The 21,845-nt window shown below is 47.5% G+C and overlaps 1 protein-coding gene across 4 annotated transcripts in view; it reads right to left on the bottom strand.

Annotated features, from left to right (window-relative positions):
• Window positions 1-21,845, bottom strand: part of grb10b (growth factor receptor-bound protein 10b) — a 52,659-nt gene that overhangs the window by 4,210 nt on the left and 26,604 nt on the right. For 3 of the 4 annotated variants that reach the window (XM_027024768.2, XM_027024767.2, XM_027024770.2), the window contains exons 4-16: window positions 20,471-20,690; window positions 18,184-18,319; window positions 6,740-6,896; window positions 4,694-4,809; window positions 3,268-3,342; window positions 3,013-3,150; window positions 2,631-2,741; window positions 1,732-1,830; window positions 1,493-1,570; window positions 1,095-1,211; window positions 749-815; window positions 364-451; window positions 131-224 (exon numbers count right to left, since the gene is read on the bottom strand). In XM_027024768.2, the coding sequence (XP_026880569.2) occupies window positions 131-224; window positions 364-451; window positions 749-815; window positions 1,095-1,211; window positions 1,493-1,570; window positions 1,732-1,830; window positions 2,631-2,741; window positions 3,013-3,150; window positions 3,268-3,342; window positions 4,694-4,809; window positions 6,740-6,896; window positions 18,184-18,319; window positions 20,471-20,690 (1,496 nt within the window). The remainder of the gene's footprint in view (window positions 1-130; window positions 225-363; window positions 452-748; window positions 816-1,094; window positions 1,212-1,492; window positions 1,571-1,731; window positions 1,831-2,630; window positions 2,742-3,012; window positions 3,151-3,267; window positions 3,343-4,693; window positions 4,810-6,739; window positions 6,897-18,183; window positions 18,320-20,470; window positions 20,691-21,845) is intronic. The other variant, XM_027024769.2, reaches the window with a different exon arrangement.

Genomic DNA, 21,845 nt, shown 5'->3' with positions numbered 1-21,845 from the left:
TGCTGGTTCGATAAATTCCATAAATGTAAATTTGTGGAACGCACTGTTCCCACACAGGTCGTTGTTCAAAAACACAGCAACAGGCTTTACAGTGGTGTTTTTGGCAATGGGAAATGTAGCGTAAGCTTACTGGTAAAATCTGAAAGTGTTTGATCTTCTGGTGGTGACACAGTGTAAGCACAAATGCCTTAGGGTTACTCTGGCTGTCCCTCAATAGAAACAGTCTGCCACAAGGAGAGAAAAATCCAGTTATACACAAGCACACAGCCTACACAGTAAACGTTGAGGACATTCATTACAGTACGACAAATGCAATTTTGTTGCACGTTTTGACACTGAAAAATAGACAGCACTGTTCTGTACCCGTCCACTTGTCCCTGCTGGTGAATCATCCTGTGAGATTCTTCCCGTGTGATTCGGCCGTGAAACCAAAGCTGGGTTTTGTGAATGACTATGGGGTGGAAAAGACATTCAAAAAGAAATGAAAAAACTTTAACGAAAAGCACCAACACGCAGAATAAAGATAAGTAGGTGGAATCACCACTGATGCCCCCCCCACCTTGTTTTCAGACGCATTATGGGAGAGAGAACAACGGAAAAACGTAGACAATACATCTGTTTGGTAAGCCGGCACAACGCGCACAATTTTTCACGGCAACTCCGAAATATCAAGTTAGGTTCTGACTGAGCAGGACACCAGTACAATGTGCGGACCCTCCGGTGTTCTGCTGCTTGGATGGAAAAGTACCTGCACTTAAGGACGACGGGTGCAAGGGACTCGGACTGCCCAGATTGTGCATGCGTTGACTTCTCTTCTGTTATCAGAGGAAAAACAATTGGCAATTTTACAGTGGCTTGTGTGTGCATAAGCATGGAATTATTTATACAAACCAAAAAAAAAAAAGATACTCTGATAAGTGTGTCTTTGGGTTGGCCTTGATTTTGAACGTTTGACCAACAATGTTTTTGTACTTTTGTACACAAATTTGAGATCAGTCATACTCCAGTTAGGCACGCTGTGGTAACACTGGCCGGTGGATAGACATGTAGATATATGTGTGTAATTGTTAGACGTGTAGGTTACAAGTGCTCACCCTCCAGGCATGGCCCTCCTCCAGGGCGGCGCTCTGGGCCTCCACAGGGTTGTCGATCACCCTACCTATCCTCCCTGAGAAATCCATGGCGACCAGAGAATTTTCCGACACGCTCCTCTGTGGACAGAGATTTGGATATGAGCAAGGGACATGGATACGGCAGTGTCGTTAATGCGGTGCCCCTATCTACAAGGATTTGCTCTACATGCATCGGCAATAAGCTGCACCATACCCAAATAAAATGCACCATGGCACAACATAACCTGCAAACAAGCCTCTCGCTGGCTCAGTGCCAAACCAGCAATCCAACACATCTAAAGCCTCCACTTTCCCAAAGAAGGGAACAGAAGATAGAAAATAATGAGGAGAAAGAGAGGGAGAGAAAAGAGGGATCTCACCACTGGTGCTGAGAAGTGGGAGAGCAAAGCCTTCCTCTGCTGTGGGATCTTGTAGTTCTGGTAAAGGAGAATTCCATACTGCAGAGAAACATGCGCCATGAACACACCACGAGGGGCAAAGAAACTCTAGAGTAGTTTTCCAGACAGCTACAATTTTGGGTTTATTAGTGTTTTAATAGCTTTAAAGATGGAATTCTTTTGGGGGAAGGTGTGTGGGTGGGGCTAGGGGTGTGGGTCACCTTGAACAGCCTGAAAGCAGTCATCCAGCATGTTCTGCTCTGTTCGTCCTCCGCACACAACATCCTCAGTTCCTTTTGTTCACTTCGCACCCTATTGGGCTGAGGAGAAAGACAAAGGAACATATGAGCTGCCACAACTGCAAGCCTTGTGCCGCCAAGTTTAGGCTGCCATGGTAACAAAAAACCTTGGGCTACCTCAGATTGGTAGCCTACAAGCTAGCAAAGCATCCTTGGGCAAGCTGAATTTGTTTATGTCCAGGTTAACTAAATAGTCTTAAATTACTTCAAACTATTAGTGCTCTCCAGAGTTCTCACTCAAATATCCTGACTTCTCCCTGACTTTCCCTAACTAAAAAGCTGAATTTCCATGACTATAATGAATGGCAAATCAGGCCATGTTTGTGACACGGGAACGGAAACATCATGTAGCCATTACAACCACTTTCATTATTGGGGAAATTTGTAAATATAACAATGACAATATAACAATGGCAATTAAAATGTCAAGATGCTACAAACAAAATTCCCAGATATTCCATGCCTTGACCCAAAAATGATAAAAATTCACTGACTTGGGCAAACTGCCTGCGCATACATGCTTGTACATGTACGAGAAAGCAAGAAAGACAGAAAGGCAAAGTACGCATGAAAAGAAAGAAAAAAGAAAATTAAAGTGAAAAAGAGGGTGGGCCCGCAGGGGGAAAAAGAAGCAAACCCACAAGATTGGCTCCAGGAAAGTGGCGACTGGCGGCACCTCTTAGGGCAACCAGCCGTTCTGGATCGAGCAGACACTTCTCCTAAAATAACTCACGGGAACGACCGAGTCTGCAGCCAAGCCTCTCTCGGTTTAGCTCCACAACGGCCCCCGTCCAAATGGATCTGATGGGGCGTAATCTTACCTTGATGCAGAACCCGTATTCCGTGGGTGCATTCAGGATTCTCCTGCCCGCAATTACGGTAAAGATATTGCTGTCTTCCAGGTCTGCGAGTAACTGCAAATGCCTTGGTTCCTGCGGAAGATCAGGCAATGGCTCATGTCATTTTAAAATGGAAAAAAAAAACCCACTATAAACCAGGACTGAAAATATACATATGCCGACATGTGGTGGGGCAGGGGAAGGGGAGAGATGTGATTTAAGACAATCCTGGAATCCTGTCCATGAGAGGTGTTTAATAGTGTGCCACGATACAGTTTGGGGCACAGCCAGAGCTCGCAGTAGGTCCCCGGTGATCCCAGGAGATCCCTGGACCAACGTGGGCAATAGGAGACGGCCAGCTTACCTTTGACGCTCCTTTCGTTGATACGTACAATCCTGAGCGTCTCAAAAACATGTGCTGCTTCTTCCAGGCCTTCCTGCTGCTCTCCTTCACGTACAAGTGACCCTGGATCTCAGGACAACTGCTGGAGTTCAAGAAGCTCTGGAGAGTGGAGAACGAGATGAATATGGGAAGTTATGAGAGCGGCCGGCCAAATGGCAGTTTGGCGGGATTTGGATGGGGTGCAACGGTCGTGGTGGAGGTGGAGACGCAGTCTACCTGCAGGAGGTGGGACGGCGGGATGGTGCTGTTGCTCTCCTGACACCAGGCCACCATCTGCTCCGGGAAGAAGTTCTGGTGAAAAAGGACAGGTGTTCTTCAGTTGGGGGTTTACAATGCAGAGAGAGATTTTAAGCAGTTCCTCTGGGTGTGCGATTCATTTGAGAGGCATCCCTCCACGTGTCGCCATGTTCTGGGCACATGGAGATGCGGATTGCTTAGAAACCCATGCTGTAGGCAAATAGGCGTTTCAAATCATTTTTACTGGTGATTCAATAACACAAAATAACATAACACATGGCTGTGGAGCAGAATTAAAAATGTGCAAATTATAAATGTATTTATTCATATTTGAATGTTAAAATGAGTTGTGATAATGTTAAAAGTGGTTGATAAGCCTCCAGTCAGGCAGAAATGAGAGAGCCACTGCCGACATGCAAATCACATGAATCAATTTGAATCTTTTTTTTTTTTTTTTTTAAGAGCACAACCAATTTCAGGATGACCAATAGTCTAGCAACGTTGAGGTGCAATCTTGGAGTGCAGGTGTACTTTGCCAATATGTTAAAGTTTCCCTGAACAGGGGCAGCATGTTTCACATGCAAATGCTGGATTTGAGAATGCACACTAGTACAGGTTAAAGCCAAACCACTAGTGTGTGATAAGTAGCCACACCCCAACGAGCTTTCAGTGATACTGCTAAGCTCAGGGACCAGTGCTCCCAGCAGCTAACTGATACAGTACAAAAGGAGACGGCTCAGACAACTATATTTCTAAAACCAATTATTACTGCCTGGGCCTAATATGTCCGCTCTTCAACAACTGTACGCTCTGCAACTCAAAAAGGACTCTGGGCATGTATGGAAGTATTGCTACAATGCCATACTCCTTTAGATGAGATCTCACTGATTAATGCAACGTGCATACCAGACCTGTGCTTTTTACACAGTATATTTTCCAATATATGGCATCTTAAAAGAATTGAGGGAAGGAAGGAAGGAAGGAATAAATAAATAAATAAATAAATAAATTAATTAATTAATTATCAGGGCACTCAACCAAAACTCTGAGCTAAAATGAACCAGTAAGTTCACGGTTCACGGTTCTCGCATGACAACTGTTTCCTCAGCTTCGTGTTTTCGGTGTAAGTGGCAGGACAAAAGTGCGACTGGGATTCATCTCTGAGGATTCATTACCAGAGGAACACCCACTCTTTCTTCGGTGATTGTTCCCCCGACAGCAGTGCAGACTGCTCAGACTGGAAGCCGGTCACTAGATATGTTTGTGTCCCAAGAACCAAAACCGTTTGTCCATTGACATGAGTGCACAGCAGAGAAATATTCAAAAGCCTCCCCAAAACGAGAATACATTTACCTGTCTGCATGCAAAAACAAAGTGAAGCTAAATAAATAGAAGATAAACTTACCAAAGGATTTTTGAAGAATTCATATTTGGCATAGTTCTTCCTGAAGAGAAACTTGCTCTCACTGGTCATGGAAGCCTGAACTTGTACCACGACTTCGTGGTCCTCCAAGCATCTCTCTGTAGACGGAAGGGCAAGACGGGGGAGTGTCAGACCAGAGACCATGCCCCCCTGCCCCGTAAACCGAGCGCTACGACCGCCCAACCCCTCTGCCCTTCTGTGCACCTCTCTGCAGAGCGAAGGGTGGATTGTCTGACCAGGCTGCCATGACCGTGCTCCTGGGAGCCAATAGGCTCCCTTAGTTGCGTAGTTTACAGCCAAGTAAACTACGAACGCATACTTACAAACAAAAGCTTTGTACATTTGCATTCTGCATGACATCATCGCCTGCTCAGCGACCCCCGCCCCCCCGTCCCGCCTCCAGCAGACAGATTAAAAATAAACAGAGAAAGCGGCGCTTGCATTATGAAAGAGGGTTCGTCTGGAGACGTGGACCCTGCTTCCCTGCCCGCACGGCCGAGTGCTGCGACCGCCCGCTCCCTCCACCCTTCCTCTCCATGTCTCAGTCCGAAATGCGTGAAGCTGCTTCAACAGGGCCCGAAGCTCGAGAACCCTTGGCTGGCGTTCCTGTGCTGGCCGGATGCTCCAGGGCCGAGGAATGCTTCCTCCTTCCTGGGCTCCTGGGCTCACTGCCGGCACCCCCCCTTCGGTTCCCGTAAATGTGAGAGCCCAGCGTTGCGGAGGGATGAGGTCATGCGGACACGGAACGAATGGCAGCAGACAGACAGTGCTCCGTTGCACTGTATTAACAGCCTGATAAGGGCTGCACCCGGAACACCAAGCATCCTAAAGGGCGATGTGGGGGCGAGGCTTGGGATGGGAGTTGGGGCGGGACTTGGGCTTACTCAACCCTAATGCAATACAGGAAATTAAAGTCATAAAACTACATGCTGTTCAGTGGTTGGCATTAACTTTTATGTTTTGATGACAAAAATTTTAAAGTAATAAAGCAATAAACAGTTAGAAATAAAAAAAAATAGTGTATACTGGCAGAACTGGGGAATGATCATGAATGAACACCAGCATGGTCACAAGAGGTTGATCGTGGATATAGTTCAGCCACCGTAATAAAAAATAATAATACTGCCTCCTTATCAACTTCAGAGACATTTAGAAAGTTGAACGAACTGCCCAAGCTATTGCAAAAAAGTGAGAAGAAAATATTAAGAAAGAATGAGAGAGAGAGAGAGAGAGAGAGAAATATTATTGTCATTGTTAAGCTAAAATCATCATCCAGAGCACAGAGCTCCAACCTCCAATTGCTTGGGCAAAACTGCACCTGAGACAGTCATGCCAATAAAACTGCACCTGAGACAGCCACGCCAATAAAACTTGCTTAAGCTGAGATTGAATTGAAAGAAAGAGAGAGTGAAACTGTTAAGAGACAGATGGGGCAGAAAGATAGCAGAGAAGGAGAGAACTGAACCCTGTTTTCCAGCCACTACTCCAGAGACACTGGCAGCCAGCAGTCGTCTGGGAGCTGGAGACAGACGCACGTGGCTGAAACATTTCAGTAAGGTGTGGGGCGCATGGCGCTAGCTCACGTGGCTGAAAACAGAGGTGCCACGCTGGAGTTCACCGTGGAGGTGCTGGAACAACTGCTTCGCATCCCGTGGTGACGACGGGGCACAGGGCTCCATCGTAGTGCCACCGTCCTCGTTTGACCCAACTGTGCTGGTGTGATTTTTCCTGCCCCTGTTAATCAATTACATGTGGCAGCCAGACGTGATCGGAGAGGCGTGGAGGGTTTTCCTGCCACACCAGCCCCGACCCCCCCCCACCCCAACAGGGGGCTATAGTGCCTTCTGCCCTAAGAACTCCAGAAACGGTCCTCCTTTTGACATGGTCCATCTCTTAAGACTTCTCTATATACGTGTCCATATTTACCCTAGGCTGGCCAGCCTGCCTGTCGATCTGTATCCTGTTTGTCGATGTCCCTCTGCCCACCCTCCACCGCCTCTCCGTCCCCCTTGTAGGTCGGTCACCTACCTAGCCCCATGGCAGGGTGATGCTCCACCAAGGCCCAGCTGTTGTCGTCCACGCAGTGGCTCTTGTATACCAGGAGCTGGCAGAGGTCGCGTGCCGTCATTTCCGCGGGGATCTCCACCACTTTGCCTATGCAGTCCTCGCTGAACACCTTAACGATCTGCAGTGGGAGCAGGCGCACAGAGTTGCCGAGCGCGTCCCCTGCGGACGGTACATCCACCCGTGCCGTTCTGTTCCGAACGGAGGCGCATTTACACGGCAGGAAAGTCTCCTGCAAGGGACTGAACATGTTTTTTTTTTTTTCTAAACTGCGTCACAGGTCAGTGTCATGTTCACATGAAAGCAACAACAGATGCAGTACGCGCTTAAAGATGCGTGTGCTTCCTTGTCACCCTGTTCTCCCAGAATTAAGGCTCAAAGCAGGAGATGTGACTTCATGTTCTGAACGGGCTCACTACGATAACGATGCAGGCACCGGTTCGTCTAAAGCCCTACATTTTAACTCTGTTTTAAAAATCTGCGGTCTGCAATAAATGTCGACACGAAAGCATTTCATTGGAGATCCAGCTTGTTGATTGCCATCCACATGATGAGCCTTCATCTCACAATCATGCCAGCCTTTCTAGAAAATTCCCTTGCCCCACTCATTACACTGGATTCTCTGCACCCCTCCACACACTCCCAAAGTCTAATCTTTCACCCAGACGCGCACACACCCTCCTGCCCGCACACACACACCCCTTCTTCTACTGAACGATTCCCACGATCCCAGGCTCCCATAAACCTCCCCAAACCTGCTGATGTCTCTGCCTCGTCGGCCGAGGTGGCAAACTTTCGCTTTCTTGGCTTGCCCCCCCGAGTCTGATTCGCTGCTTGAGACCCGGCTTCCCCCAGCTTCCTCCGGTGCTCCAGAGATGCCCCTCATCCCACGCCCCCACCCCCAGCCCGGAGGTGGCTTACCTCCCCAGGCCTCGGCAGGCAACAGGCGTGAGAGCACGATGGCATTTTTGCCGGTAGCCCGCCTCCTCCCCGCACGGCGAGCTGCTTCCTGACGCTCTCCACAACTCCGCCAGAGAGGAAAAAGGTGGTGGGGGACAGCAAGAATAAAAAGGAGGGGGGGGGAGGGAGAAAAAGAAAAAAAAAAAACCCAAAAAAACCCCAAACCAAAAAAAAAAAAAAAAAAAAAAAAAAACCAAAAAAAACACGCAGTACAGATGTTTGGCTGTCAGCGGCTTACTGTGCCATACCTGTCACACAGTCCCTGTCTCTGTCTGGCTCTCTCTCCTCTCCTGTCCCTCTCTGCCTGGCTTTGGGTTCGGGACAGACAAGACAGATGGCACTGTTTCGAGCTCGGCAGCCAACTTCACTCTGTTCCCGTCACAAAGGGTTACAGGCAAAGGCTTCTAGGCAGCGAATCAAACCACACTTCCCTAACCAATCACAAGGCCGGCTCGGGCTGATGTAATCATTCCCTCACACACACACACACACACACTCACTCACTCTCTCTCTCTCTCTCTCTCTCTCTCTCCCTCCCTCCCTCCCTCCCTCCCTCCCTCCCTCCCTCCTTGCGCACGCACGCACGCACGCACACACGTCCAACTTTTCTCCCTCTGTTTTTTTTTTTTCTTCCTTAGGAGCTCAAAGACTAGTCCGGCAAATTTTTAGGTTTAATTTATTTAGAACGAAGAGGGGAAATAAAAGAAAATGAGCAAGCGAGGTCTGTTTGAGCGCTCATTTTACAGAAGGACAAAGTTTCAAGAAGGACAAAGTTTCAAGCGAAGGCTTGTTTCAGTCCCCCCCCACCCCCTTCCCCAAAAAAAGCTAGCTTTGAAGTTCGGTGTCTGAAACATGCCTCACAACAAGGAGAGGCTCATTACGGCTTCTGTGAAACTAACTCCACCATTCAGAGCTTGGCGAGACCTCGGCTCTCCGGCGTCCCTTGGCCGACACTCTGTCGCAAAACTCTGGAGCCAGGCTCCCACACGTGCACGCACGCTGAAACAGCCGAGTCCACCGAGGGCCGACACAAAGTGACTCGACCCTCCTCACTGCTAGCAGCGGGTTTCTGCAGAACTGACTCACGGATCTCCTTGCAATCGCGAGGCTGCAGCTGGTCTAGAGCCCTGACACAGTCACTGCGGGGCAAACGCACCTCCGTAACCACCCGAAACTGCAGCGCTGGAAAGAAAGGATGACTCAGGCTCTTTCACTGCCTCAAGGGGGGAAGAATTTGGTCATGGGGGTGGGGGAAGAGAGAGAGCGTGAGAGGGAGGGTGGGGGCAGCAAAAGGAAGTTTGTTGGGGCAGTCTCATTAAAAGCATGCTAACTTTCCAGAGCTCCAGCTGGCTGGCTACCCCACCCCTCTTCCTCACACCACTCCATCACCCAGACGGGTGGGGGTTAGGCATTTCAATTTATTTCCAACTCTGGAAGAGAAGGAACAAGATGTCAAGTGAACGCAGACGAAGAAAAAAATGAGTTCAGAGGTGAAGGTGATTTGGTTGAAACCAGCCAGGTTGGTTTCACTGAGAAGATACTAGGACTCCAGATGAGACTTTTAACACTTAAGGCACTGAGACTTCAGACGCCAAATATGTTCGAAGGTACCGGCTTAAGCATGCCTTGTTACTGGCCCCTAACAAAGTGGCACATATTTAGCGACGCTTCAAAGTCTCTGATTGAGATGTGGTCCTCGGCAGCCTGTGCCGACCACAGACGCCTGAGGGCACAGCTGCCCTGACCCTGGCCGGTCCTCCTGCCCCCATACAGGACGCCTGTTTACGGGACGCCTACTCATAAAAGCACATCTCGCCCACAGACGCGCCGGTTCTCGCGACAACGGCCCACTGGGATAGCACAAAGTGTTACCACAGAGATGGCACACTGAGAAAGCACTCAGAATTTCCCAAGATGGCATCCATAAAGTGATATATCTAGCTATTGTGTATTTTTCCATGTTGTGGCTATGAATAACTACCAATTAAAAAATGCAAAGTTTTCATTTTTAAACATTTTCAGGGGAAAAACAAAAACAAAGAAACAAAAAAAAAACTGTGAAGCTTCCTGTTCTTATTATCGGTAAGAGTAGCAGTTTTAGTGTTTTTTTTGTTTGTTTGTTTTTTAAATAATTGAGACTTGAGCTGTTCTTTAGCTATAAGTAGACATACTCTACTCAAGAGTTGGGACAGGTTTCTGCTGGGCTTCTTTTCCTGCACATAACATGAACCTGTATCATATGGTCCTGAATAGCAGAGGACAACATAATGACAGAGACTGCTTGGTGTCCATACAGCTCCAAGGAAGAGTTGTTTATCACCATCATCACTACCATTAAGCCATTAATGAAATCAGCAGACAGTTTACATTTATGCATTTGGCAGATCTATCCAGAACGGCATACAATTTCGGTCATATTACAAAGGTAATTGAATGTAGTGTTACAAGTCTTATCCAGGGGCACTTAGTGGAATAGCGCGGTACACATGCCAGAATGGGGACTGAACCTCACTCCCCCGCTAAAGAGGCAGCATTCTTACACTACACCAAAGTCTGGGCCTTGTAATTTTGGAAAGATTTTCCCCCACCCATCTAGAATTATGAAACTGAGTGTGTAAACAGTGACACTGTGTAAAAGGTGTATAGACCAGCCAGTCCTCAGCCACAGTATTGGTTCTCAACTGATCCCAGACCAGACTTAGCTAGACTTCTAATAGTCGTGGGTTAGTCATTTTTAAATGGCGGATAAACCAGAACTAGAAAGCACAACATTTGCTCATTTAAAATGGCCTATTGAGTCAAACCCTGAACTGTGCAAGTGTTTCAATATGAGTATTTGGGAACATACATGTGAAGTTTGTGTTGACACTCCTATTACTGAACAAGATTGAACAAACATTTAAGTTTCAAAATCATTACATTGTTTATTTTGTGATCAGACTACAAAATATTTACACAGATAGGGGTAGGTTAAATAAGTCAGTAAATTAGTATTTAATAATAATAATAATTTTTAAACATCAAAACCAGTGTGAAACTGTAGACTGATGTAAGGTCAGCTTCAGTGTTTATTAGCTAAAGCTAAATTGGTAAATAGAAATAGATTAACTAAAGCAAAAATGTAATTAACTAAATAATTTCAAGCCATTTAATGTGAGTCAATGTGGTTTATAGAAAGGAAAAACAGTTTATGGTAGAACTACGTCACAGGAAATGAATTAATTATAAACAAACCAAAATAGACAGGCCTTTTGTGTGTTCAGTGTTTAAATGAGAAAAGATTGTTGTGGGGGTTGGAGAATTCAACAGATGGTAAAAACTAAGAATATGTGAAAAGCATAAACCCCATTAGAAAGCAGGTTTGTAGGCCAATAATTTATTTATTTTTTTACTTACTATGAAGTAGCTCATAGTTCTACTATATGTAACTTTAATTTCGATCTGCTCATGAGCTTTAACCTATAAAAAGAAAAAACCATAAGCCAAAATGATAAACTTCTTACAGTTGTCCCCCTACAGCCTTTTACGAGTGACTTGGAAGCGAAGTTTAAGTATTAAATTCTGATGCCAGACTCAGACCCGTTGCCTCAACTCCCAGGAGCCAAATTTCTTCTTTCCTGTTTCAGCTCATGCCTCTGGGCTGACGTTGCAGGAGACTTATCTCCACTTTCCACGGAATCCCCTCCGGCGACTTAACCCAAGCCTGTTTGGGCTTCCCTGCTAACGCAGGCGAGGCCTGGAGTTTTTGGTTAGGAAGGTTTCATGCCTGACTCCGAGACCTCTACTTCAGCGTTTCAGTACTTTTGGATTCTTTTCTGTTCATTTCCTGAGAGAGATTTAGGTCTTCAGGCCTGTGCATCTCGCCGTGACAAGCCTCCTGATCACTCTTTACAAACTATGAGGTCGGCCACGGTTACAAGAAGTTGAGAGACCCCGTTTTCTTCAGAAGCAAGTTGTATAACATTGTAGGGACCAAGGATTCATTCCAATTCTTTGGTTTACAACCAAAGATGAAGGTTTTTTTTTCTTCCACGCAAGCATCTCAGGTCATCTAAAGTTTGACCTGAATTCAAAGGAAGCTTAAAATCAAATTTAAAAAGACTTGTCTTCATACGACAACTAGAGAGAAAATCAAAGAACAATGAGAAAGACATACTGTAATAACGTGGGCTCTAGCAGTCATTAACCATCAGAACGTAAAACATCTGAGCAAGCAAAAACAGTGCCGACACTCAGAGGTCTCGTTCGCAATTCAAACGGGTCCATACTCTTTGAAAGGCTAAGCGTGGGTTCAAAGAGCCCTGCGAGAACTACAGCCAGACTTCCAAACCTGGCCAGACTTCCAAAGCTAAAAATACGAAGGACCCAGGTTTATTCTCCGAGAACGAAAGAATACCTTTTGCAGTCCACCCTTCACTTGGCTCCGAAGAATCACCCACTGGTCAGAACCGTGCCATGCAGCTCACCCCTCTTTGTACCTTTCAAGAGCATCTTTAATGACCGTCCTGCTCCATCATGATGGGGCACGGCGGTAAGGCTTGGCGGGGTCAGTAATGAGATGCCCAGACAAAACCAGAGCGGGGACAGTTGGACGGCTCCCGAAACCCGAGGCCAGTTCCGATTCCCTCCACTGCACTTCCAGGTTAGCCTCTGTAGCGCAGCGTTTGCCCGGATAACCGGGCCGACTCAGCAGATGAGAATCAGTCACTCCTTGTTGTATAATTGTTGTGTCAAATTGGATTTGAAATGTTCAGGCAAGCTCACAGAGGGCCTCAGACCCTATAATGGGCCTCAGTCAGACATAACTACTTAAAAAAAAAACCCACACACAGAACAACCTTTTATAGTATCTATCAGCATTCATGAAAATCATGACAATCTACATTAGATGTATAGACTCGAACACAAAAGCATCTGAACAGCACAGGGCCTTTATTCATATACAATCCCTCTGCCCTCGATGGTTTTCATTAGGAAAAAGGACTACCATAAAACATTCTTCCCCCCACCCCCCCATGACAGTCTGGTGCTTCTGATCTTGATCATCATACATGTTCCAGATGCTGTTTGCATTTACTGGCTTCTAATTGATTTCCACGTAAAGAAACCTTGATCGAGGACAAGACAAGACACAATAAAAAACGACTGGAATGTTGTTAAAAAGCAAGGGCACTGGCATCTTCAGAAATAACAATGCACATAGAAGACCACACAACACAGAGGGCCACGTTGGTGCTTTTCTAAAGAACGCCCTTATCGTTCCGGGGCAGCAACGCTGACAGACGAGACGAAGATTAAACTGCGTCGGACCGAGGGAAAGTTTAAGGTCGGATAAACGGAGCGCAGATACCCAAAGGGCGACCGCTATGTTCCCGGCTGTGTAGCGGGCAGTTTGGCCACGCACAGCGTTTTAAACCCTCGACACCGGGCAAAGGCGCGTAGAGGCGCTGCTCTGCCTGTTCCGAACACAGCAGCTGAGATGGGAGACATCCCAGAGGCAAGCATGTGATTATCCGCAGCCCAAAATAGCCTGCTGTCTCACGGCAGCCGGTACAGTCCCTGGTAGACCGAAAGCGCTGAGCTTGCTTCACGAAACTGCTCACAAGACTCTGGCACCCAGATCGGCCGCTACGACAAGGTTATCCGGAGATGCGGCAGCAACTCCATCGTCATCGTCGTCGTAATCGGGGTCACCACACTCTAACTTTAGTGCTAGAGACGATTATTACAACAAAAAACCAACACACCAACCATGCTCTGGGACAGGAAAATAGGATACGAAACATACTGACAGAAAGAGGAAAAACGAAAGAGACAAATTCAAGCAGTGATATATAACTCCAACCATGTGATAACTGTTTTATTTTTTATTTTACTTCCTTGTGCATTTCAATAAATCTTTATTATTAAACCAATTATTTCTATTGTAATTCAGCCTAATTTTTAAATTCTTACATTAGCTTCCAGTGTGTTATAGAATTGACTTATCCGACACGCTCAAAATACAATCCAGGCAGGCCTCCTACTTCACTGGGAGCTCATCAGTAAATCATCCCAAGGTGAACATTAAAGTACAGAGAAGCAACATTTAACGCAGCAACGTCTGCACAGCTCTAAGACGGAACAACAAAAGGCTCCAGCGGCTAGAAATCTAAAAAAATAAAATAAAAATCTAATTCGCTCAGGCCCAAGACAATGGGCTTGGTTCTTTGCGACAGATTTGCATTGCTATTCTCCATCACTGATTTTATGAGCACATATATTTATATTCATATTTCATTAAATCGTAGTTAAATTAACTTTCATTTTCTGTTTCCATTTTTTTTCTTTTACTGTCATTTCCTTTTAAAATCCATTTGTAATATTGTTTTTACAGTCAACTGTATTTAATTTTACTTGAATTGTTTTATGTAGGTTTTTATTCCTTTTTGGCAAAAGTGTTTGTGCGGTGACGGATCCCATGAGCTTTAGTATTTAAATTATTCTATGTCTGCATAAAGCACTTTGTCACTGGGTAAGAAAAGTCCTTGACAAATAGACTAGCCTTATTATCATTATTTTTGTTATCATTATTATTATTATTGACAATAATAAGAGTAATAATTTTAACCACAGCAGAACAGTACCACTGTATCTAAAATGCTGGCAATTCAAATAGCTCCGTTCATCTCCTGCTTCCCATTCTTCCCAGCATGCACTGCACTGTGGCTGCACATACAGACCACATGGGACATCTGTGAGCATGGAGAAATTCCTGAGTTATGGTGTTTTCCCTTGAACTGACCACCCTCCTCCCCCACCTCACCCAAACCCGCCCCCAACCCTCCCCACCCAACGCCCCCCACCCCCAGTTTGCCACTCACGCTGACCCATACGATCCGCTGTGGAATCGCTGACCTCTTTGCCCCGGGGGCTCCCGACCGAGACGAAGCCAAACGTTTCTCCCCGAGAAAGAGTGGCCGCTTTAACGACGTCCTCTGCGGTCTGCGGGGGAGGGGCCGCTTGGAGACCTGCGGCGGATCATTGTCTGTTGGGGATCACCGCCAAGCGCCCACCATGGATGACATCATATGCTTTCAGCACACAAATCGATTTGGGACAGGTGCCACCGTGCTGCTCCCCCCCCCCCCCAAACCCCCCCTGCCCAGCACCCCGAATCGCAGCAACTCCAGCTCACAGAGAGCGCACACAGAAAACTGGCTTTGCCGCAAGAGACAACACATAAGCTCCCGGTCGTTAAAAAAGGGAAAGACGTCATCTTAAAAATGATAATACTGACCGAAAAATGACCGTGTCACGTCAGCTTCCTGTTGAGAAGCAAACAACATTAATTAAAAGGGCGAGGTGCATCACGCAACGGCTCAGTGTCAAAACGGCAGTGAAAGAAAGCACACCTTCCTGACAAGTCAGCCAACCGGTTTGGAGATTTGTTTAACTAATGATACTGTGGAGCCCGTCCAGTGTGTATAATGACAGGGCGCCATGTGTTAAATGAGACTGTGCTCTAATAAGGAGGACGACGGGAATTATAGTGGCGGCTCTCTCACTGAGAAAGCTCTTCCGTCACCAAGTTCAGCATCACGCGAGTTGAGATGAGGCGGCCGCCGGAGCTGGGAGGAGACTGGATATCCCAAAGCAGGCAGATCGCGAGCTGGAGAAAGACGTCGGCGTCACGGACCGAGCTGCAGAGGCTTGCTCTGGACCTTCAGAAAGAGGCAGCCCTAGGGAGCCGCTGAGTTCAGGCAGCGGTCAGTGTTCTCCTTCTTCCTCCTCTTCCTCTCTCCTAGTTTGTTTTACGTCTGTGCTCTGCTGCTGGCGACCAGGGTTAGTGTGCGTTAGTGTGGCATTGAAGTCTAGCTATTCTCCTGGTCATTAGGACAGTGCTCTTGGATGGGGCCTTACTGTCCATACTAGTGCCTGTGAAGCTATACGAGCTCCCTGCACCATTCACAGGGAGAGGTCATGGGTCACGAGGTTGCCCTGCGACAATCCCGGTTTATAGAGAGCATGCTCGAGTATGCTTGTCAGTGCAGTATTAGCACACGCTAGGCCAGCAGTGGCCTGAAATGAGTAATCCGGGTAGGTCAGTGCGTGTTCGGCAGCCCTAGGGAGAAAATGGCTCTCTGACCATGGAGATGTGGCCTGGCCTGCAGCTAACAGTAGCTCTGCCCCACGCACTGCCCCGTTGCGGAGTTTTTGTGGTTACGGCTACGGCCATCCGCTAGCTGGACGTGGACAGCGCTGGGACGTCAGGACCTCAAAGCTCTCAACGTGACAGGGTCCTGCAAACTATGGGACACGTGCCATATCTGCTCCAGCAAAGCCATACAAACACATTCCAAATCCAAATACTCCCACTAAAACAGAAGGACAGGACATAATTCCATGCTTGGATCCCTGCGAGTCGGGGGTGGGAGGAGCGTCAGGTTCTCGTGAGATGTCACAAGCGGGAAGCAGACGAGCAGAGTCAAGTCAGGTAATACAAGCAAAGCCTTCAGCGAGTGAAAGGTTCAGTCTCTGCTGTTTGGGCTGGCGCCTGCAGCAATGTTCAGCAAACGTGTACAGCAATACAAGCGTAGGTGGAGGATTAACGGCTTTGCAAAAGTGGGTCTGCTCAGAGCTTTGACAGTAACAATAGCAGCAGCTTAAAGGTGTTTATAGAGTCACCAATTCCTAAACATCCAAAACTCGTGGCATATCTGCTAAATGCCTTGATCTTCACAGGACGTGCATAACAAGTTGGTCAACCTCTGAACTGCTGCCCGTGTCAGTTTGGACGTGGAGTTTCAGAATGACATGGAGCTCATCACCGTAACCACACAGCAAACAGCAAGAGCAGTGCCTGCAAGCTGAGCTGCAAGCCTGCTGATCAGAACTGTGCCACTCCACCCGGATCCCAGCAGAGAACTGGGCCACACTTCCCGACACAGGTACTAATGCCCTCTCTCGACCCGATCAGGATCCCGGGCTGAGTCGCACCACTTGCCGTTTTTTAGAAGGATGTCCGGACCAGCAACGAGAAAGGGCCCGGAGCCATGTGGCTTGCCCCGCTCAGAGCAGGCCAGCGTGGGCACAAAGAAGCCCGACGGCCCCCTGCGCGGAGAGACGGGTGGATCGGGACTATTTCCAGCCGCTTACCTCATCCTGGTGCAGGGCGAGGGTGCGCGAGATGTTATTACGGATATTGCTCATCCCTTTGCTCCTGCATCATTCTTTCATAGCCGCAGACTGAGGTCAGTGAAAGCTTTAAACGGATTAAACGGCACGCGAGCGCGCAGAGCTACACAGACACAAACTCACACCCACAGAACAAGTCCAGGGGAAGCAAGGGAGAATGACTAGGTGGTTTCCCTACAGTGGGTGCATAAGTAAGAGTAGTGGGGAAAAAAAACTAAACTAAACTGAAATCTGAAGTGTAAAGTGCAAGTATCTGCTCACTTACCATGTAGAGCACAAAACACAATATGTATCGTGTGGATTCTAACATATCAGGGAGCCCAGGTACTGCAAGTTTCCTATATAGAAGAATAAAAGTGATAGAAAGAGAGCGAGAGCGAGAGAGCGCAGCAGGTGAAGATGGGGCTACAGTAGTGCGATGGTGGAGTTCTGGGTGTGGTGGGCACGTCAGGGCGGTGGAAAGTTGGGGAGGTTTTTATGGGAAAAGCCACCTGCAGCTTGAAAAGTACAAACGTAGCCCTTCGCCTCCGGGCCATCCTCGCGCTGAACGCGCACCGCTCACACGTGTGGACACACCCAGTGTGGGGGAGACTGTCCGTCTCTTCCTCGGTCAGGGCGTCCCCGCCCGGGGACGACGACAGAAAGATGAGGAACGCGAGCAGAATCCTGGAAGTCTCGCGTGCAGAACAAACGAGATGTGCGCCACGTGTGCATGCCAGCTGTTGGAAAATGACTTTGAGAAAAGAACACAACCCATGTTGTGCCCATCTCAAGAACCAGCGGCCCACACTCACAAGGTCTCACTTATCAATCATATCCACGGGACAGTTTAAACCAAGAACTCCAAATTCCATGTGGAGACGATTTGGGGTGGGTAGAAAGTGCATATGTGCACATGCACACACAGATGCGTATGAGCATATGAAGACAGACAGATGCACACACACGGAGGTAAGAAATGAGCATATAATAAAAGACATACACCCACCCTCACCCACTCATGTTTGAAATGAGCATTTAAATACAGACAAGTGCACGCACGGACACACACACCCATACCCACACGAAATATACACCCACCCACTGATACTCACACGCACGCACGCACACGCACGCACACGCACGCACACACACACACACACACACACACACACACAGCAGTTTGTGGACCCACAGTCAAACACCAGCAGATAACTGCTGCCTGCAGAGCCGCACCTTGCTCCTCAACTCAGGATATCCCTGAGCGGGGCCAAGAGGAGCGGGCTACTTACGGATTTGTCCGAGGGTTCGCTGGGTGGTAGGGAGCCTGGACAGAGGGTGGGTGAGCCAGCCGGACTGCAGAGCTCGGGGAAGGGGTTAGGGATGGCTGGCAAAGAGGAGGTCCGGTACTGCTGCTCCTGCAGCCTCCTGCAGAAGGAGAGAGGGAGAGAGAGAAAGGGGTTGCAATGCATCTCCAGCATAACACATATACTTCATTACACGATTGTGGCTGATGGTCCTGCAGAAACACGCTTCCTTCTACTGATGACGCCGCACAGCCTGCTCAACCTCGACAAAAACCAGCTTCTCCTGACAGCGTATTCATCTGCGCATGCGTTTACGCCACTGCATCAAACCCGCACGAGAAGTGTACAGTCGCATGTATGCGGGGGACACACTAAGGTGGTCCAAATAACGAGACCGCTTTCTGCGAGAGGTCCTTCAACGTATACCTGTTCCTCGCAATGCATACATGCCCTGCATGGCTTTCTCGGCAGGGGCACACCTTCCACCCTGTATGGAAAATAAAACGTTTTGGGGTTTGTTTGTTTTTGTATCAGTGAACACTGGATGATTTGCAGTGGAAAATTACATCAAGCAAAAACCAAATTCGTTTCCAGAAGGTGAAAAGAAGTCCACGTTCTAGCTAGCTTGTTCCAACAGCTATGCTCTTGGTGGGCTGAGGAGTAACTATGGCAATAGGTATTACATTTAAGAGTAACGGAAGAGTGACCACATTTCCTGTCAGTCACGCTGACCTGCTGATCATCAATGTGTAGAATTTGCAAGCATGCTGAAAATTGACAGGCTGTTGGAACATGACAATTTTAAATGAGGTACAGTCTACTGACATGGACTTTGGGATCAATCTGCTGTACTGCAAGTACTTTGGAAAGATAAGTCACTGGGACCAAAACTTTAAGATCTGTAGTGGGACCGATGGGAATTACGATGACGAGAAATGAACTGAACGTTCTATTGGTCAGCAGAGATACCGGCATATTGAACTGAAGTGATTATTGGGTGAGTGGACCCTCCATGGTATTGGCTGCCCATCTGGAGTTGGCCCTCCTAGCTCCCCCTGTTCTAGAAGCATCCTGGAACGTTACGCGTTCTTGAAACAACAAAACCACGCGTCAGAGCTGGACAAATTTACACGCCTGTGTGAGTGTGCAGTGGAACACTGTGCCTTGCTGAGAGAATGTTGCATTGTAATAATAACAATAGTAAACAAATTACATACAGCATGCGCAAATCACTGTCGCATAGTTACACAAGTGTGTGCACGTGCGCGAGCACACACAGACACAGAGTTCATGGGTGTGGCTGGCTATTATACACCTGTCTGAAACAAGCTTTGGCCCTGGTGCCATGTAGGGAGTTATGGGAGATCTCCTGAATTGGACATGTACACACGCTACCTGACCTGTAGCCCAACTCTATAGCAAAGCGCTGGTAAAGTCGTCACCCAGCCCAGGGTCCAGAGCACGATTTCCGAGGATGTGTTGGAACCATACTGGAACGCACACATCTGTACAAGCTATGCAGACAAGCCCCCCCCCCAAAAAAAGGGGGAGTCTGACACCTCATGTAACGTTTTCTTAAAATCACAGGAAGAAAAAGAAAAAGAAAACAAAACAACAACAACAAAAAAAACACACCCTGTCTTCCTGGCTTAACTGCAGCGAACATTCGACAACAACCTGTCAGACACATCTACAAAGCGCCTTGTGTACTTGTTCTGACCCGAGCGAGGAGTGAAACTGGACGCCCTTAAATGATTGTTGCCAGCAGCATCATCGAACAGGCCAGGCCAGCAGGTGCATGTGCACCGAGCTGTCGCTCACATCGGCCTGCGCAAACTGAGAGTCTTCCCCTGACTCACGGGCTTCTTAACACCGTGCGCTCTGAAAGATCAGGCGAGGGTGCACAGTTTCAAGCTGATGGTGCAGAGCATGCTTCCACAACCCTGCAGAGCCGGCCTGCCACGCTTGAGAGCACAAACAGAAGAAAGCCAGCGAACTGGTTAGTCCAACAGTCGTTCAGCTCGGTTCGATTAGATGCGCTCGTGTGTGTGTGTGTGTGTGTGTGTAAGACTGCTGTGGCCTGAGGGAAGAAGACTTATGTGAGCAATTATTTTGTCAATGCTGTTCTGGAAAGAACCATGAGACACAAAGGTGTTCACTTAATTGTGTGAGTATTCGCATTTGTGTGGTTTGTGTATATGTGTTTGTGCGTGCGCGCGTAAGCACATTTGTGTGGTCCGTGTATTTGTGTGTGTGCTTGTGTGTGTGTTACCTGACAGCGAGGATGTGCATGGGTTGGGAGCGGTGCAGCCTGTGGTGGGGTGAGGTTTGCTGGCCGAGGTTGGGGGCGTGCGTGGGGGCGTGCGTCTCACCAAGCCGGTGTAGCTGCCCGTTGTGCAGCAGCGGGGTTGACTCACACTGCACGCTGGAGTAGAGGTTCTCAAACGAAGAGTTCATATCATTGACCAGCGCCTCCAGATCCACATCATCTTCTGGTTGAGGTTGGGGGAGAGAGAGATACATGCACTATTAGTGGCATTATGACTGTGTGAGAGATCACTTGCAGAGAAACTGACATTCAATTTTATTTAAGAAATATGAAGAATAAATGAGAATTTAAAGTAGATTTAGAAAGAGTAACGACTACTACAATATGCAGTTGGGTGATACTGTAACGACATTCTCACCAAGATCTATTAATCACGTCAAGAGTATTTTACAGTTGTGTCTATGAGCTCTTATAAACACTGCACTTCCACCTTTCTCCAGGAGAGGTAGCCAAAGATTTAACCTTCTCATCCACTTGAAAACGGAAGCAGGACCATAGTCGTTTTCTCCATTATTCACCACAACGCACGCCCGTTTACTACACCCAACGCGGATACTCTATAGGTCGCAAATTAATAAGAAATCGCTGTCGAGTTAAACGGTAATCCTTTCACCTCGCACTTTCACCCATGAATTTATTAAAGGCCAGCAGGACAGCTAACAAACTACGTGGCATCAGACCGTACGTGGACCACACCAGGATGTTGTTTCCATGGCAGCAGGCAGAGGGTGCATACCCAACAGATCTTAAAACAGACTGCACTACATAACAGATAGGACATCAAATATGAGGAAACAAAAAATGTTAAAATGTCTTAAAAAACACATTTGTCCTGAAAACTAAGGTTCTTGTGGCCCAGTATATGGTCAGTAGTGCTCATTTATTTGTAGGTTCCATTATAATGCTTAAAAATCCCCTATAGCATCTGAAAAAGCACACAGTTACTGAGCAGGACAGTCTCAGGGCAGTCAGCGACCCATAGCTCCGCACATAATGAATCACTCTCTGAAGAACGGATATGAGGGATGTGAGCAGGCCATGAAGGGGACTACGGTTCCTGGAACACCGGGACACTCCACCCTTCTGGAAAACTTGTGATGTCACACAAACATATGACACGCTTCATTTTGATGACATACACAGGCAACAAGCCAAGGGCTTAGCAACTGCATCTGATGTAAGCAGACAACGGCTGATATCGCATTACCCATTAAAGCGTGTAAAAAGAAAACAGAACTATTTTCAAAGTATTAGGACAACACCTCCCCCCCTCCCCGACCCATATATGGGGGTGTGTTTACAGCACCCATGTATTTAA

The sequence above is a fragment of the Electrophorus electricus genome, chromosome 10 (assembly GCF_013358815.1).
Source record: "Electrophorus electricus isolate fEleEle1 chromosome 10, fEleEle1.pri, whole genome shotgun sequence".
Classification (NCBI taxonomy): domain Eukaryota; kingdom Metazoa; phylum Chordata; class Actinopteri; order Gymnotiformes; family Gymnotidae; genus Electrophorus; species Electrophorus electricus.
Note: the sequence above shows the minus strand (reverse complement) of the source record. Positions and strands in the feature narration are given on the sequence as shown.